Source organism: Dendropsophus ebraccatus, chromosome 10 (assembly GCF_027789765.1).
Source record: "Dendropsophus ebraccatus isolate aDenEbr1 chromosome 10, aDenEbr1.pat, whole genome shotgun sequence".
Classification (NCBI taxonomy): domain Eukaryota; kingdom Metazoa; phylum Chordata; class Amphibia; order Anura; family Hylidae; genus Dendropsophus; species Dendropsophus ebraccatus.
Genome location: NC_091463.1, coordinates 83,856,247 through 83,874,351, shown reverse-complemented (window position 1 = coordinate 83,874,351; position 18,105 = coordinate 83,856,247). Strand labels below are relative to the sequence as shown.

The 18,105-nt window shown below is 45.3% G+C and overlaps 1 protein-coding gene across 1 annotated transcript; it reads left to right on the top strand.

Moving 5' to 3' along the window:
• The first annotated feature begins 7,628 nt into the window (after window positions 1-7,628).
• On the top strand, window positions 7,629-11,097 carry LOC138765653 (mRNA decay activator protein ZFP36L1-like). The gene is made up of 2 exons (XM_069942609.1): window positions 7,629-7,742; window positions 9,439-11,097. Exons 1-2 carry the CDS (start codon window positions 7,668-7,670, stop codon window positions 10,387-10,389), a joined length of 1,026 nt encoding a protein of 341 aa, XP_069798710.1. The 5' UTR covers window positions 7,629-7,667; the 3' UTR covers window positions 10,390-11,097.
• Window positions 11,098-18,105: the final 7,008 nt, after the last annotated feature.

Genomic DNA, 18,105 nt, shown 5'->3' with positions numbered 1-18,105 from the left:
TCCCCATTACAGTACCAGCCACAAGATCCCCATTACAGTACCAGCCACAAGATCCCCATTACAGTACCAGCCACAAGATCCCAATTACAGTACCAGCCACAAGATCCCTATTACAGAACCAGCAACAAGATCCCCATTACAGTACCAGCCACAAGATCCCCATTACAGTACCAGCCACAACATCCACATTACAGTACCAGCCACAAGATCCCCATTACAGTACCAGCCACAACATCCCTATTACAAAACCAACCACAACATCCTCATTACATTACCAGCCACAAGATCCCAATTACAGTACCAGCCACAACATCCACATTACAGTACCAGCCACAAGATCCCCATTACAGTACCAGCCACAAGATCCCCATTACAGTACCAGCCACAAGATCCCAATTACAGTACCAGCCACAAGATCCCCATTACAGTACCAGCCACAAGATCCCCATTACAGTACCAGCCACAAGATCCCCATTACAGTACCAGCCACAAGATCCCCATTACAGTACCAGCCACAAGATCCCCATTACAGTACCAGCCACAAGATCCCCATTACAGTACCAGCCACAAGATCCCCATTACAGTACCAGCCACAAGATCCCAATTACAGTAACAGCCACAAGATCCCTATTACAGTACCAGCAACAAGATCCCCATTACAGTACCAACCACAAGATCCCCATTACAGTACCAGCCACAACATCCACATTACAGCACCAGCCACAAGATCCCCATTACAGTACCAGCCACAAGATCCCCATTACAGAACCAACCACAACATCCTCGTTACAGTACCAGCCACAAGATCCCCATTACAGAACCAACCACAACATCCACATTACAGTACCAACCACAAGATCCCCATTACAGTACCAGCCACAAGATCCCCATTACAGAACCAGCCACAAGATCCCCATTACAATACCAGCCACAAGATCCCCATTACAGTACCAGCCACAAGATCCCCATTACAGTACCAGCTACAACATCCCCATTACAGTACCAGCCACAACATCCACATTACCAGCCACAAGATCCCCATTACAGAACCAGCCACAAGATCCCCATTACAATACCAGCCACAAGATCCCCATTACAGTACCAGCTACAACATCCCCATTACAGTACCAGCCACAAGATCCCCATTACAGTACCAGCTACAACATCCCCATTACAGTACCAGCCACAAGATCCCCATTACAGTACCAGCCACAACATCCTCATTACAGAACCAGCCACAAGATCCCCATTACAGTACCAGCCACAACATCCCCATTACAGTACCAGCTACAACATCCCCATTACAGTACCAGCCACAACATCCTCATTACAGTACCAGCCACAAGATCCCCATTACAGAACCAGCCACAAGATCCCCATTACAGTACCAGCCACAAGATCCCCATTACAGTACCAGCTACAACATCCCCATTACAATACCAGCTACAAGATCCCCATTACAGTAACAGCCACAAGATCCCCATTACAGAACCAGCCACAAGATCCCCATTACAGTACCAGCCAAGGGATTGCCCATAACAGTACCAGTTACAGGATTATTATAACAATACCAGCCCTAGGATCCATATAACAGTGCAGCTATAGGATCACAATGAGAATAACAGCTATAGGATCCCCACAACAGTACCAGCTACAGGATTATGATAACAAAACCAGCCATATGTTCCCTATTACATTACCAGCCAAAGGATTTCCTTAACAATACCAGCTATAGGATCCCTATAACAGTACCAGCCAAAGGATTTCCATAACAGTACCAGCTAAAAGATCATAATAACAATCCAAGCCATAGGATCCTCATAACAGTACCAGCCAAGGGGTTCCCATAATGGCATCAGTATCTAAATAACAGCACCAGCCACAGCGTCACAATAACAGTATCAGCCACAATATCCTCATAACAGAAGAGATGGTACTGTGCTGTGAGAGTACATGGTGCACATCCAATATACTGTGCCAGATGGTGAACTGATGGCCGGGAAGGATTGTACATGTGACCTTCTATAATGATGATGAGATTGAATAAGGAGACGACTACCGGGGAGAGCGGGGCCCGCAGGACCTTTGTGTTGTTTGCTTTTCCTGTAATGAGTGAACAAAACAGTGAGACATGACACATTGTGTAAGAGCGGCCTAATGATCCTGCACCAATCATTAACCTCTGACCCTGCACATCGCTAATGCATCAGGTGTCCAACAGTACCAGCCAAGGGTAACCATAGCAGTATCAACCACAGCATGCCTATAACAGTACCAGCCAAGGGATACCCATAGCAGTACCCATCACAACATGCCCATAACAGTACCAGCCAAGGGTAAATAACAGTACCAGCCAAGGGTAAATAACAGTACCAGCCAAGGGTAACCATAGCAGTACCCATCACAACATGCCCATAACAGTACCAGCCAATGGTTACCATAACAGTATCAACCACAGCATGCCCATAACAGTACCAGCCAAGGGATGACCATAGCAGTACCCATCACAGCATGCCCATAACAGTACCAGCCAAGGGTTACCATAGTAGTATCAACCACAGCATGCCTATAACAGTACCAGACAAGGGATATCCATAGCAGTACCCATCACAGCATGCCCATAACAGTACCAGCCAAGGGTAAATAACAGTTCCAGCCAAGGGATGACCATAGCAGTACCCATCACAGTATGCCCATAACAGTTCCAGCCAAGGGTAAATAACAGTACCAGCCAAGGGAGACCATAGCAGTACCCATCACAGTATGCACATATCAGTACCAGCCAAGGGTAAATAACAGTACCAGCCAAGTACCCATCACAGTATGCCCATAACAGTACCAGCCAAGGGTAAATAACAGTACCAGCCAAGGGATGACCATAGCAGTACCCATCACAGTATGCCCATAACAATACCAGCCAAGGGAAAATAACAGTACCAGCCAAGGGATGACCATAGCAGTTCCCGCACAAGAAAGATCCCCAAACAATACCAATCAAAGGATTCTCATAGCAGTACCAGCGAAGGATCCACATAACAATACCAGCCAAGGGATAACCAGAGCAGTACCAGCTACAGGATCCCCATAGAAGTACCCGTCATAGCATGCCAATAACAGTATCAGCCAAGGGATTCTCATAGCAGTATCAGCACAAGATCCCCATAACATTACCAACCAAGGGATAACCAGAGCAGTACCAGCTACAGGATCCCCATAACAGTACGAGCCAACGGATAACCATAGCAGTACCAGCACAAGATCCCCATAACAATACCAACCAAGGGATAACCATAGCAGTACCCGTCATAGCATGCCCATAACAGTATCAGCCAAGGGAGTCTCATAGCAGTATCAACACAAGATCCCCATAACAATACGAGCCAAGGGATAACCATAGCAGTATCAACCACAGCATGCCCAGAACAATACCAGCCAAGGGATAACCATAGAAATACCAGCATAAGATTCACAAAGTCAGACGATACTTTGTCCTCACGGTGTCTGCTGTGTTTTTAATCATGGAATAAAGATTGGACGTTGGATGATGAGTGCAGCTTTATTCGTATTCTACACTGTATTGTTTTACTAGCATAGGATTCCCATAATAGTACCAGTCAATGGATACTCATACCAGTCCCAGCACAAGATCCTCATAACAATACCAGCCAAGGGATACTCATAGCAGTACCAGCAAAAGATCCCCATAATAGTACCAGCCAAGGGATAACCATAGCAGTACCAGCACAAGATCCCCATAATAGTACCAGCCAATGGATAAGCATAGCAGTACCAGCACAAGATCCCCATAACAATACCAGCCATGGGATAACCATAGCAGTACCCATCACAGCATGCCCATAACAGTACCAGCCAATAATCCCCATAACAATACCAGCAAACAATAACCATAGCAGTATCAGCACAAGATCCCCAATAACAATACCAACCAAGTGATTCTCAAAGCAGTATCAACCACAGCATGCAATAACAATACCAGCCAAGGGATAATCACAGCATGCCCATAAAGGCTTTAGCTTTGACTGCGCAGGCATGATGGGAATTGTAGTTTTACAACAACTGGAGGGCCACAGGTTTGACACCTGCAAATTAGGAGATAACTAAAGGTCTCTGTGGGCCTTTTGTGCCCCTGTTACCCCCTGTTAATATTTTGGACACTTACGTTTACTGTACCCAAGTACATATACAGTACATACATACATAATACATACATATTTACATAATTTAATTTACACATAATAATATATACACTCATATATTCAATCCCATCAAAACAAAACTGTGTATGACTTCTCTTGCTGGGACAAGTAAACACTACATATCAAAATGCTGCCCCCGCAGGCAGGGGGGAGTGCTGCCTGAGCTGAAGATCAAACCCTATGGGCTATTTGCCACTGGTCACATAACTCGTTATTAGGGTTTATGGGATAACGATTGGCTAGAGCTTGGTAATGGTTAATTTTAAACACCAACTAGAGGTGAACACTCTCACAGATATGAATGCATACAGTGTTTACCAGTCATCAGTGTAGGAAACTTTTTCTTCTCGTGGGCCGGAGAGCAAATCCCTCAATCAATACCAAATTGTGAGTATATATATATATATATATATATATATATATATATTTTTTTTTTTTTTTATAAAAACTACAACTAAATTTCCAGCACAAAGCTGCAGACAAGACCTCGGCATTTCTACTTCATGTGAATTCTCCTTATTCATTGGCTCTCAAAACAGATCTTCACAAACACCCCCGGCCTCCATAGTGTGTGCATGGCGGCATCTTCCATGGAGGCGGGGGAAGGGATATAAATTGCTCCTGTGGAGGGGGAGGAGGTTGTCTGTCATTCATCTTATTATGAGGCGATCTTCTTGGGATCACTGAACACACATACAGCCCAGTGGTGTATGCACACATCAGCTCTGCTACCTCTACAAAGAAGATCTCCTTTGTCCTTAGAGCCATGGGGGGGTGGGGGGTAACCTGTATGAGGGATGGAGGAGGGGGCTCTCCATGCAGGATGGGGACGTACTCAGATCTTGTTCTTCTTGGACTACAATGGTCAATAGGAGCAGGCCCGGTCCTCTTATGGCCATATGGAACATAGGCCTTACAATCTAATAGTGGTGTTTCCCCACTATAATCTCAGTGGTTTCCCTTATATCATATACATCCCATATATATATATATATTTTTTTTTTTTTTTTATATATAATGCAATGTAACTATGCAGAGTTACAAAAGCTGACATGAGGTGTAAAGTGGCCATAATGATTGTCAGCATCCAACATGGAAGTTCCCTTTAAGCATTATACATGTACAGATGTTCTGCTGTGTAGTCACTGATTCTGACCCAGTTGTATTGGCATATAACTCTACAGTCAGCCTCTCCCCGGGCTGATATAGACAGCATTTATGTCTACACAGCAAGATAAAGTACACAAGTCTTTTTTTCTTCTTTGAAATCAAGTGGTTTTAGAAATTTATATAGATTTGAAATTTACTTCTGTTTCAAAATTATAAGTATTCCAGTACTTATCAGCTGCTGTATGTCCCGAAGGAAGTGGTGTATACTTTTCAGTCTGACACAGTGCTCTCTGATGCCACCTCTGTCCATGTCAGGAACTGTCCAGAGTAGTAAATCCCCATAGAAAACCTCTCCTGCTATGGACAGTTCCTGACACGGACAGAGGTGGCAGCAGAGAGCACTGTGTCAGACTTGAAAGAATACACCACTTCCTGCAGGACATACAGCAGCTGATAAGTACTGAAAGAATGGACATTTTTTTTTTTTAAATAGAAATAAATTACAAGTCTCACTTTCTGACACCAGTTGATTTGAAAGAAAAAGATTTTTGCCAAAGTACCCCTTTAATACATACATAATATGGCTACAAATCCCAGACTTAGAGTCCTATTAAACAAAGCCATTTTGTATTTTATTTAATATTCACCATTGCAAACAAGCGGCCTGAAATTGTTCACCATAATAAACTGAAAGCCCCAAACTGACAACGTTATAGACCTTTATGATCGCTGTAATCTCTATGATCCCTGGATCTCTATGATCTCTGTAATCTCTATGATCCAAGAGGCTTACTTCCCATCCATATTACAGCCGTCCTGGCCCAACCACAGGTCTGATGATCCAAATGGATAGCTGTCACTTGAAATTGTTGACCTTAAAGGGGTACTCCAGCGGGGGGGGGGGGGGGGGCACTTTTGTGCTGGGACCGGGGAGGAGGTGGCCGAGGGAAAAGACGTCCACTCACCTCCTTGGTTCCTGCGGTGGGTCCCGCATCACGACGCTCCGGTGCCGGTTCCCAGCCGCTTCCGGGTGTCTGACGTGACGTCTCAGGTCCGCTCAGCCACTCAGTGAAGGAGGCGGGATCTTTTTCAAATCCGCTCAGATCCCGCCTCCTTCACTGAGTGGCTGAGCGGACCTGTCTCGGGCCTGCGTCAGACACCCGGAAGTGGCCAGGAACCGGGCACCGGAGCGCCGCGATGCGGGACCCGCCGCTGGAATCGGGGAGGTGAGTGGACGTCTTTTCCCTTGGCCACCTCCTCCCCGGTCCTAACACAAAAGTGCCCCCTCGGCAGCCAGCAGGGGGAAAATTTGATTACAAGTAGGAACTTACCTCTCCCCGTGGCCAGGGTGACTGGGACTGGCCTCGGGACCCCCTGAGTTGTGATGACGTCACGAATCCGGGGGGGAAAAGGCCTGCCCTGGCTGCTCAGCCAATCAGTGACTGGAGCAGCGTCCCGCCCCAGTCACTGACTGGATGAGTGGCCAGTCCATCAGCTGGGTCGTGACGTGTCAGTGCCGGAGATCCCGGAGCCCGTTGGGGGTCCTGAGGCCGGTCCCGCCACTCACCGCAGGCGCGGGGAGAGGTAAGTTCGTAGTCTATGCTGCTGACAGAAAATGACACACACTGACTTCTTCCGGCTCGTTCTCCTGAACACTCAGAACCAATCAAAACTTTTGTTAAAAGTTTTTTTTTTTAACTCCCTGCAAAAATGCCACCAAAGCATCCAACAAACCACCAGTAGTTTTTCATGCTCATTGGCAGTTTTTTTTCCAGTACAAGTCATGTGATTCTTTATCATGTAATTCCAGGTGTTAAAGTATAGAAATTGGGGAAAAATGCACAAAAAAACAAGGACTCCATATCAAAAACAGGACCAAAGTCTGGGAGGGTCAGCTCTGATATCAATGTGGATTTTTCTAATCTGAACATGTTCTAAAGGTTCGTCAAGCTTTTCCCAGACCCTGGATGGCCTATACATGCGCCTCATTTCTGCTCTGACACAATGTCAGTCCTCACTGCTGCTCTGGAATTGTATTCATGAAGCAGGAGGCTCAGGATGAGCAGAGCCATAGGTAAATATTTGAAACTGTTCCAGGATTATGGCAGAACAAAGGATTGGAGAGGAGAGTCTGTGCAGATAAACAGGAGGAGGAGGAGGAGAGAAAAGTTTTGTGAGGGGCTGGAAGTTTTTGTGCAGTCATCATGGCTAATGTGGGACCAGTGTGGGTGGGTGGGACAGGCAGAGGCGGGTCTATGAGGGGCTCACCATCTGCCCTGCTTACAAACATTTCAGATCTGCAGGACACGAGGTGGAAGTGGTGAGAGGGACCTCCAGACCATGCCAGCAGGAGCCCCCAACATGCCCTCCAGCCTGCTCAGCCCCTTCCCTGAGCTGGACACTGACATCTCCAAGGTAATGCAGGGGGGGCTGCATGCATGCATGGGAATGTGCTGCATTGTTGCAGCAAACTTGTTGCATGCTTGATAATAGAGTATGTGTTGTCCAGTACAAGGGCTGGTGCAATGTGATCTACCAGCCAGCTTGGACCAGTCCTATCACACTGTGATACAGATGGGCAAAGTCTCTGGAAACTTCTCTAACTTAGTTTTGTTCCTCAGATTGACTTCTGGATTGCTCAAACTGACTCTGGTCTTTCTTTGCTTCCTCTACTAACTCTATAGCAGCAAAACTACAACTCCCAGCATGCCCTGACAGACTTTGACTGGGAGCTGTAGATTTTGCTATAGGGAGAAGCTGGGATGATCTTGGGCTATGTTCACATGGTCAGGTGTTATTGTAAATGTTGAATATAAAGCTAGGAATGGATGTGAAAACTCCTTTGTGCCTTGTGTGTATGACAGGTCCCTGGTGTTATTGCAATAAAAAAAAAAAACCTGAATGTGTGTACAGACCCCTAGGATGTGGATCCAGTTCTGTTAATTTGTGTAATTTGTTCCATTAAGTGGTTTGGCTTCAGGTGTGAATATCACAGGTTGATGGGGGTGGCTTTGGGCATCAATGGGGGATAGCTGTTAATGATGTTTCTGTGTTTGTTACCAAAATTCTTAAAGGGGAAGTCCCACCATCAAGTTATCCTCTATTCATCAGGGTTGTGGATAACTGTCTGATTAGTGGAGGTTTGGCTATGGGGTCCCCCAGTATGAACAGAGGTCACTGTGAGATGTAGATGGCAGCCAAAATTGCCCCCATATTCTGCTTTACCACAAACTTCTGCAAATCTATTGCTGTTGGTAATGCTGCGTTTACACGGAACGACTATCGTTCGAATTTTTGCAATAACGACTGCATTTGAGCGATAATCGTTACGTGTAAACACAGCGAACGATCGAGCAACAAGCGAAAAATCGTTCATTTTGATCTTTCAACATGTTCTCAAATCGTCGTTCGCTAAAAATTCGCAGATCGCTTTGTGTAAAGTCTTTCAAAGATTTACGCTATGTAAAAAGGGCTTAAGCGATCTTAAAAACGATCGCAATAACGATTTTTCTTGCAAATTTTCTAACGATTTATTCGTCTAAATGCTGATCGTTATAAAAAAACAAAAACAAATCTTTGCTTCAAAATCGTTAAACGATTGGGCGAATTATCGCTTCGTGTAAACGCAGCATTAGCTGATGTATACCTGCAAAACCGGTGTTTGTGGCTTCAACTCGGCCGCCACATAGGATGTTTTTTGCCATCCCTTACATGGGGTCTAGTTCATACTCTGCAGTTTATGTGCAGGTTTTTCATGCAGCTGTTTTAGCAACAAGATTCTAAGTATGAGTAAAAGCTTTAGGAGTTTGTTCAGACATGGTGGAGTTTGTTGTGCAGATGCTGCTCCGCACGTCTGCCCCAGTTTCAGGTATATGTAAATTTCAATTTAAAAATTAGATCCGTTCAGCGTGGACAAATGTGTATGAAAAATTCCACTTCTACTGTGTCAAAACTGCTTGTGTGAACAGGGCTGACCATGGCTTTGCAGGTCCTTGTCATGTATGCCTCCTGTTGGCTGCTGTGGTATCAATGTAGAATTTTTGGAACCAAAAAGTTACAGATAACCTTTTGATGTTTTTTGTTCCTTTTTCTCTTTTTGTTTACTTTATAGGATTTTGCATCCCTGCTGGCAGGGGTAAGCCTGAAAAGTCCTAAGAAGGAGCAGTCAAGCGCACACACCTCCTGTCCCGTCAACCTCAACGAAGACACAAGGAGCAAGGAACTGACGACTGATTCCACTACGTGGCCCATACCAAGCCCATGGAGTCGGGATTCGGAGCTGCCTGTTTCAAACGCCCTGAGACTCATCCCTTTCCAAGCGGAGCGCTCCGTCAGTATGATCGAGGAAACTAAAAAGTCTCCAACTTCTTCAAAGCCATCTTCCTCCCGCTACAAGACTGAGCTGTGCCGCACTTACCATGAGAGCGGCTCTTGCAAATACGGCACGAAGTGTCAGTTTGCCCACGGGACTGGGGAACTGCGTGGCCTGACCCGTCATCCCAAGTACAAGACGGAGCTGTGCAGAACTTATCACACCATCGGCTTCTGTCCCTATGGATCCCGCTGTCACTTTATCCACAATGCTGAGGAGCAGAGGTTCAGCAGTAGTAACAAGGGGCAACGCCCTCCGCTCCTAAGACACAGCGTCAGCTGCTCTGGAATACCATCATCATCGTCTTCATCCTCCTCCTCTTCTCTCTCCCTTTTATCCTCTTCCCTTGCCTCTTCTCTTACTTCCTTATCCTCCTTCTCTCCCGGTAGCCCGGTGACCCCTACTTCCAATCCTTTCTCCGCTGTAAGCTCTGGTTCCTCGGCCTCCTCTCCAGTCACACTGGGCCTACCACTATTTGGGTCCTTGTCTCCACCTCCCTCAAGTGCAGAGAACCCATTGGTCAGTAGCCTTCAGCTGCCGCTTGTTTCTTGGGAACAACAAGGAGAGCCCAAAATGGTGGATGAGTGGGAGCCCTTACCAAAGCAAGAGGGCGAAGAAGAATCGGCATCTGTTTGTGCTAACCCTCAGGAAGCAAAGCGTCTTCCAATTTTCAGCTTTCTTTCAGACTAAAAGGGCTTCCTGTTCTCCTAAGCTTCTTTGTGCTTGCCTTTATTGACTGACTATTGGCATTGAGCACTCAGAAGAGAGCAGAAGCCGGGTATCTTATTTGGGTATTAATCTTCTAGATATAACGGGACAAGTCTTGTTCCGGTGTTCTTGTAATGGGGTGTTTAAGCAACAAGTCCATACAATTGTCCTGCTGGGACTAAGTGCCTACTGATAAAAAAAAAAAATGGGGTTTTAAGTTCTGTAGTGTCAAAGAAATAGAAGTTACGTGACTCGTCCTGTGGTCACAGTTGTCTTTTTAGAAATTACTGTATGGGTTTCTCTTCCATTTTTAGCTGCTTTTTGGTCTAGATACAGATTTTCTTTTTTTACCTTTTTTGATCTTGTTCATCGTTACATTGACGAGATGGATCAACAATTGTTGAAACTGAGTGATCCCCAAAATTTGTATGGGTGGTTGTGTGGTTCCTCCAAGAAGTCTCCCATATTTTATAAAAGGTTCATGAAGAATGGGTTTGGTCATCCTACAAGATGTTAACCAATGGTCAAAGTGGAGAACCACCAGTTTGGGCCTTAGTCTAACTAGATCAACAAACTATTTAGATGCTTAGGTGACTCTGTTACTCTTCATGGACTTTTTATGGTTTCTAATAGGTTAGTTCCCAAGAGCTGGGAATTGGGGTTTACGGTCTTCTATGACCACCATAGGTGAGGGGCTCCATTCTACCCAAAGGGCAAGTGTTGACTACACAAAGAAGACCCAAAGATAAGCAGCTCTTATCTTTGGGTCTCCTTTGTGTAGTAAACACTTGCCCGTTGGGTAGAATGGAGCCTCCCACCTATGGTGCTCAAAGAAGACAACCCCCAGTTCCCAATCATCCCTAATCAAAAGGGATTCCTTAAGTAGTTGTCCTAAAAGGTGGTCATGTGACCCGAGCCTCATCTTTTACTGGTAATTCTATGTTTGCCTTTGGCAGATTGGTTGTGTTTTCTATGAGAACACCTAGTGTAGGTTACTTATCCTCTATAGTATAGTCCTTGATCCTAGTACTCCCCTACGTTCCCAGTTTGGGGCGCTTGTTTTGTCCTTTTTTGTGAAATTTAAAACTGAAATTCAGTAATGATTTACGTGCGATAAACCAAAAGAAAGACGTTTTAACCTTTTTGTTGTCAGTGTTGCCTGGTGTTTATTTTTAATCTTATATAGTTAGTATTTAAATTTTAAGTTTATCTTCTGTTTTTAGGCATCGATCTGTCAGTCTGTATCTATATGCCCCTTGTGTCTATCTGTCATGGTCCTTTGTGGTTGTGGTGTAGGACCCTCACCAAGCAGCTGGATTAAGAATTATTTATCCTTGTAGTAATGTTACTGGGGTTCTGTAGCTTTAAGTAAATCCTTAAGATCCAGGGCTTATAGTTTCCTAGATTCATCATGGACTAAGGAAATGTTCACCAAAACCAGACCAACACCACTAGTCCTCAAGGAATCCCAGCAGGCCATGTCTTAGAAAATTAAGGAGAACCTAAAGACAGGGATGGGGAACCTTCAGCCCTCTAGCTGTTGCTAAAGAATTTTCCATCAAGTTTTAGCTGTCCAGGCATGATGGGAATTGTAGATTTGCAACAGCTGGAGGGCCGAAGGTTCCCCATACCTGCCTTGAGCCTTGACCTGGCCATAGGTGATTCATTTGGGTCCCTACCCATGGATCTCTGCTCTGTTCTGGTGGGAGTACGTGAAGACTGGCATTGACGTTCCTTTGACGAACCAGTCGTATGGATAACACACTTACACAAATATGTATGTGCAGAATATTGGGGGGAGGGCATGTGGTTCAGTAGATTAACAAAAACTTAATTTATTCCGTTTGTTTAATTTAAGATTTTTTTTCAGCTTAGTGTGTCAATGGGGGGGGTATTACAGTGACCAACCTAGGGCTTCTGGGAAGCCGTATTTTCTCAATTTCGCCCCTCCCTAAAATTGAGAAGAGACCAAATATTAATCTTATCCTAATTTATTTGTAAAGCTCACTTTCGCCCTTTTAAACCTGAAGATGTAAGAAAATGTAAAACAAGCCGCAGGATAATGTAACTCCTGAGATGTCATTCAGTGTTGGCAGTGATGCAGCTTTTTTTTTTTATTTTTTTAATTTATTATTTTTTCACATTGTTTTTGTCTTGGTGTAACCACTGATAATTTATTTCTTTTTTTTATTATTTGCATTGTTACTAATTTTGATTGAATAAACTGAATGTTTATTACTTATGTTGTGCGTGTTATGTTCTGTTGGGATTGGTGCAGTACCGATCATGGAGTCTAGTGATAAGCTACAGTTGGTGTCAATTATGGAATATATAAATTGGGAATCTATATACTATATATATATATATATATATATATATATATATATATATATATATAGTGATCTCCAACCTGTGGCTCTATTGGCATGTTGGAAGATCTTGGTAGTCTTGCAGCAGTTTGGAATATGTTGCTTTTAGGGGTTATCCAGGCTCAGAAAACATGGCTGCTTTCTTTCAGAAATAGCACCACTCCCATTTCCCATTCCTGTCTTAGAGGGACTATATGTCCTACAGTCACACACAGGCGTTTATGTGGGGTTACCTTCCTGAGGAAGGTACTCCTATTAGATGCAGTACTTGGAATGACTGTATTACAATGGCCGCCATGGAGTGAGCCATTTGTGATTGTGCACCTAAGGGATTATTCAGATGTGTATTTAGCAGCAGAAAGGATGTGGCATTGCAGACACCTCTAGGGCCAGTGCGTGGCCATGCCACATATTGGGGATAGTCCGAACCTCAACTTAGTGATACTGTGGGCCGCCTGTACTCTTGCGTCGTTTCATTTGTGCATAGTCACCTAGGCAGGGCTTCACGGCAGTTCCATTTCCCAGCTGGGTAGAGGATCTATGGTCGTGAAGACCCACCTAGGTGACACTGTCCAGCAATGAAATAAAGCAATTTTAGAGCAAGAAGTATACAAGTTTTATACAGGTATATATCAAATGTGCAGCATCTAAGCTTGTGGATGGTGCAGAGAGCCGCACATAGAGTAAGAGGGTGACAGTATCACTTTAAGTAAAGTTAACTCCCCTGTCCCTGCATTTTACAGTAGGCAGGGGTGTTTCTCTATACGATGGTCTTGAAACGTGTTGCTATGTTGGCAAATGTAGATATACAAGGGATGAGGTTTCAGTATTGTATGGCTGGGGATGAAGTGGTTAATTGAAGGGGGTGTATCTGGTGGGTTAAACATTACTCCCCCTCAATACGTGTGCCCGGACAGGCAGCAAACATCTGTCCCAGAGCAGTCAGAGGTGCCCCCCTTGCTATACTACCCCCACCCAAATAAAAACGCTAATTTTACAAAAAAAAATTTAAGTAAACCCCTCACTTAAAGGAGAAGTCCGGCCAAAATTAATTTTTGATATGTTGTTACTTATGAAAAGTTATACAAATTTCTAATGTACATTAATTATGGGAAATGCACATATAGAGCTATTTCCCTTAATTTAGTAGATCAGGAAGTGTTAGAAATATCTCTGAAGAAGTGACGTCACGACCCAGGGTGTAATTCCTATGGAGTGTCCAGCAGGGGGCGCTCTCTATATAGAAGTCTATGGGACTTTATTGTTTCTATGGGTTTCTATGTAATGTAATGTAATGTAATATAGTGTACAGTGCTTTATTGAATGAATACATCTATGGAATACTTTGGGGAGCAAGTGTCCTTGCTCCCCAAAGTATTGCATAAATGTATTCATTCAATACATTCAATACACAGTAAGCCCGCCGATCCGCCGCATTTCCGCCGAATTTCCGCCGCATTCCCGCCGATCCGCCACACGCTGATCCGCCGCATTCCCGCCGATCCGGACCATATACATTGAACTACAGCTCCCATCATCTGCTTCTAGTATGAACAGGTGATGGGAGCTGTAGTTGGGTAAGGGATATGACATGCCGCCGGGCGCAGGGGGGAGCCGCTCAGTACACAGGAGCTCTCCCCCCTCCTCCTCCTCCTCCTTCCGGGATAACTTCCGCCTATACCAATGCTGACTCCCTGCCTGGCCGCCGCTCTCCGCTCACATATACCGGCTCCCGGCATCAGCGCAGACACCAGGATGCATCGGGAGCCGGTATGTATGGGGGGGGGGAGCGGAGAGCGGCGGCCAGGCAGGGAGTCAGCATTGGTATAGGCGGAAGTTATCCCGGAAGGAGGAGGAGGAGGAGGGGGGAGAGCTCCTGTGTACTGAGCGGCTCCCCCCTGCGCCCGGCGGCATGTCATATCCCTTACCCAACTACAGCTCCCATCACCTGTTCATACTAGAAGCAGATGATGGGAGCTGTAGTTCAATGTATATGGTCCGGATCGGCGGGAATGCGGCGGATCAGCGTGTGGCGGATCGGCGGGAATGCGGCGGAAATTCGGCGGAAATGCGGCGGATCGGCGGGCTTACTGTGTATTGAATGTATTGAATGAATACATTTATGCAATACTTTGGGGAGCAAGGACACTTGCTCCCCAAAGTATTCCATAGATGTATTCATTCAATAAAGCACTGTACACTACATTACATTACATAGAAACCCATAGAAACAATAAAGTCCCATAGACTTCTATATAGAGAGCGCCCCCTGCTGGACACTCCATAGGAATTACACCCTGGGTCGTGACGTCACTTCTTCAGAGATATTTCTAACACTTCCTGATCTACTAAATTAAGGGAAATAGCTCTATATGTGCATTTCCCATAATTAATGTACATTAGAAATTTGTATAACTTTTCATAAGTAACAACATATCAAAAATTAATTTTGGCCGGACTTCTCCTTTAACCTATTGTCAGGGGGGCTTTTGTGACAATAAGGCAATGGACAAGGCCCAGGGTTGATGGGTATGTAATGCGGGTGCCCCCCCACCCCCTCGGCCTCAGGCCTGTTTATCACACTTTACTCTTTACTGCCAAGTGAGATACACAAATTTAATTCCTTTGTTTCCCTAACTCCTGTGGTGTTTTCTCTCCATACACCCCCCCTCCAGTCATATGGAAATGAGGGGCATTGTGGATTGGAGGAAGGGGGGGGGGGGGGTAAACATACAGTGTCCCGCCTGCTTTGTATTATCATGGTGCTCATCAGCAAAGGAACTGAAGGAATATTCTAATCCCTGTATATGCGCAGGGTGTCAGGCATCATGGCTGGGGGAGGGGACTTATTGTTGCAGGTCCGGACCACAAGTAATTGTATAAAGAAAGTGGATTCCAAGTGCACAACTAATGTGAAAGTAAAATATACAAATTCATGCTGGGTGGATGATTTGCATTTATGGAAGTCAATGGCGGGGAATCGCAGAACTGCCCCCTTTCCCTCTGATCTTCATATGTACACCCACTATCAACAGTGTATGAGGAAGACAAGGCAAAGAGGGTTTCTTTTGGCATAGACAGGCCTGGTATTAGCTGGTGGCAGACAAGCGGGGTAGTTGCCTAGGGTCCCAATTCTTAGGGGGTGTCGGGAGCATTAAAACCACCTGTATTGTAATCCACCTGCCCCCCCTTCAAACTCATGAAGACCTGGACTTCACACTCCTTGGTACTGACCACCGCAAAGTTATTGCCATAAGATCCCTGTGGATCAGATTACGATCTGGGGAGTCTGGAAACCCGGGTCACCATCTTGGCTTTTGTCATGTTTTTGCAAAGTAGCTGGGGTAATCTCCTGCTGGATAAGGGGATACCACTGCCATGAATAGCAGAACCCACAGTCTCCAGCAGAACATTGCTGTGCCTTCCTGTGTATGGGGAGGATGGAAAAGAACTTTTATGAGTAGAACGGTCATTCGACTGACATATGGAAGGTCTACTGCGGCCGCCTTTTACTGTGTGCTTGGATTGGGACTGTAAAATACATGGCCACCAGATGGCAGCACAGTGCTCACTACTTTTACTTTTTTTCTTTCTTTTTTAAACTGCGTGATGGGTGACAACTAGTAAATAGAGAACTTACAGTAAGTTTGGGTTTACATGAACCCAACCACTCTGAGATTTATCAAACTGGTGTAAAGTAAAATCGTCTTAGTTGCCCCTAGCGACCCATCAGATTCCACTTTTTATTTTTTAAAGAATCTGAGGAATGGAAAGTAGAATCTGATTGGTTGCTAGGGGCAACTGAGACAATTATATTTTACACCAGTTTGATAAATTTCCCCCCTTTAGTGTTTAAATCCCACTGCCTGGAGAATATGGATGTATCCTCTCCAGCCACTGGAAGTTGAAGGCTGAACATTCAGATCTCTAGTGACAACCACCTCTCCACTCCACAAAAAAAAACAAAAACTTGCCCATAGCAAAAAGTTTTTTAACCTGCTCTGGTGTAATGAAAGCTGCGCTGTGATTGGTTGCAATAGGCAACAGAGGGTTTTTTTTGTCCCCCCCCCCCCCCCCCTCTAAGGGTAGCTTCACACGTTCCGACTCGCAGCATTAATAACGCTGCAAGTCGGCTAGGTCCTGGAAGATCACTTTCACTACATACACGCAGCGGTCTGAACCTGGCAGATCCCTTTCACTACATACACGCAGCGGTCTGAACCTGGCAGATCACTTTCACTACATACACACAGCGGTCTGCACGACCGCTGCGTGTATGTGATCCTGCCGGCCGCTTAACCCCTTCAGCTGCCGCCCGGCTCCCACTCCGCATACATTACCTGTCCTCGCTGTACGGGGTCCTGGCGCACTGCTCTCCCGCCCGGCCAATCAGTGTGTTGCCCTGCCGCAGCCACTGATTGGCTGGGCAGGAGATTAGTACGCCGGGACCCCGTGCAGCAAGGACAGGTAATGTATACAGAGCGGGAGCCGGGCGGCAACAGAAGGGGTTAAGCGGCTGGCAGAATTATATACACGCAGCAGTCGTTCAGACCTGTATGTAGTGAAAGTGATCTGCCAGGACCTAGCCGACTTGCATCGTTAACGCTGCGAGTCGGTATGTGTGAAGCTACCCTAATACACATTTGATATTCTGCTCCTCCATTATAACACAAGTTACATGTGGAAACCCAAGCACTAGACTTAATGGGACTTTATTAATGGATGTGGATTTCAACACTGAATCTACATGTAATCCACACCTAAATAGTCAGTGTGCACGTGGCCTGACAGGGTCCCCTGAGAGACGCAGATTTGGTTGCTAAGCAACAGGTCCATCACATTCTGCTCAGTATATTATACATTGTGGAGTTCACATTAAAGGGGGAATTCTAGTCTAAAGTGGTTATGCCCGTATTCCTAACTACTCACTACTGGGACCCCCACCAATCACACGATTGGGGCTAAATTTCTCCCCAGAATGAATGGTGTGCTGATGTGCAGCCATTGCTCCATTCATTCTCTATGGGGCCGACTAATATGATCAGTTACAAATGTGAGCGGAGCGCACCATTTATCCCTGGGAGCGTTTTCTCTCCAGCCGAGTTGGACCCCTATCACTTGTTATCACCCGTTTTATGGATATGGCATAACCACTGGAGCTGGGTATTACCCCATTTAATCTGTTTCATCTATGCAATTCTATGTACTAAATATTCATGGGTCATGACTGTCTATTGTTTAGAAGTGGTTTTCCCATGGTGTCCCACTGTGTACCTGTTGGGATAGCGCTTCATAATGCCTCTTTTTCATGTGCTTTGTGCCTTTTGTA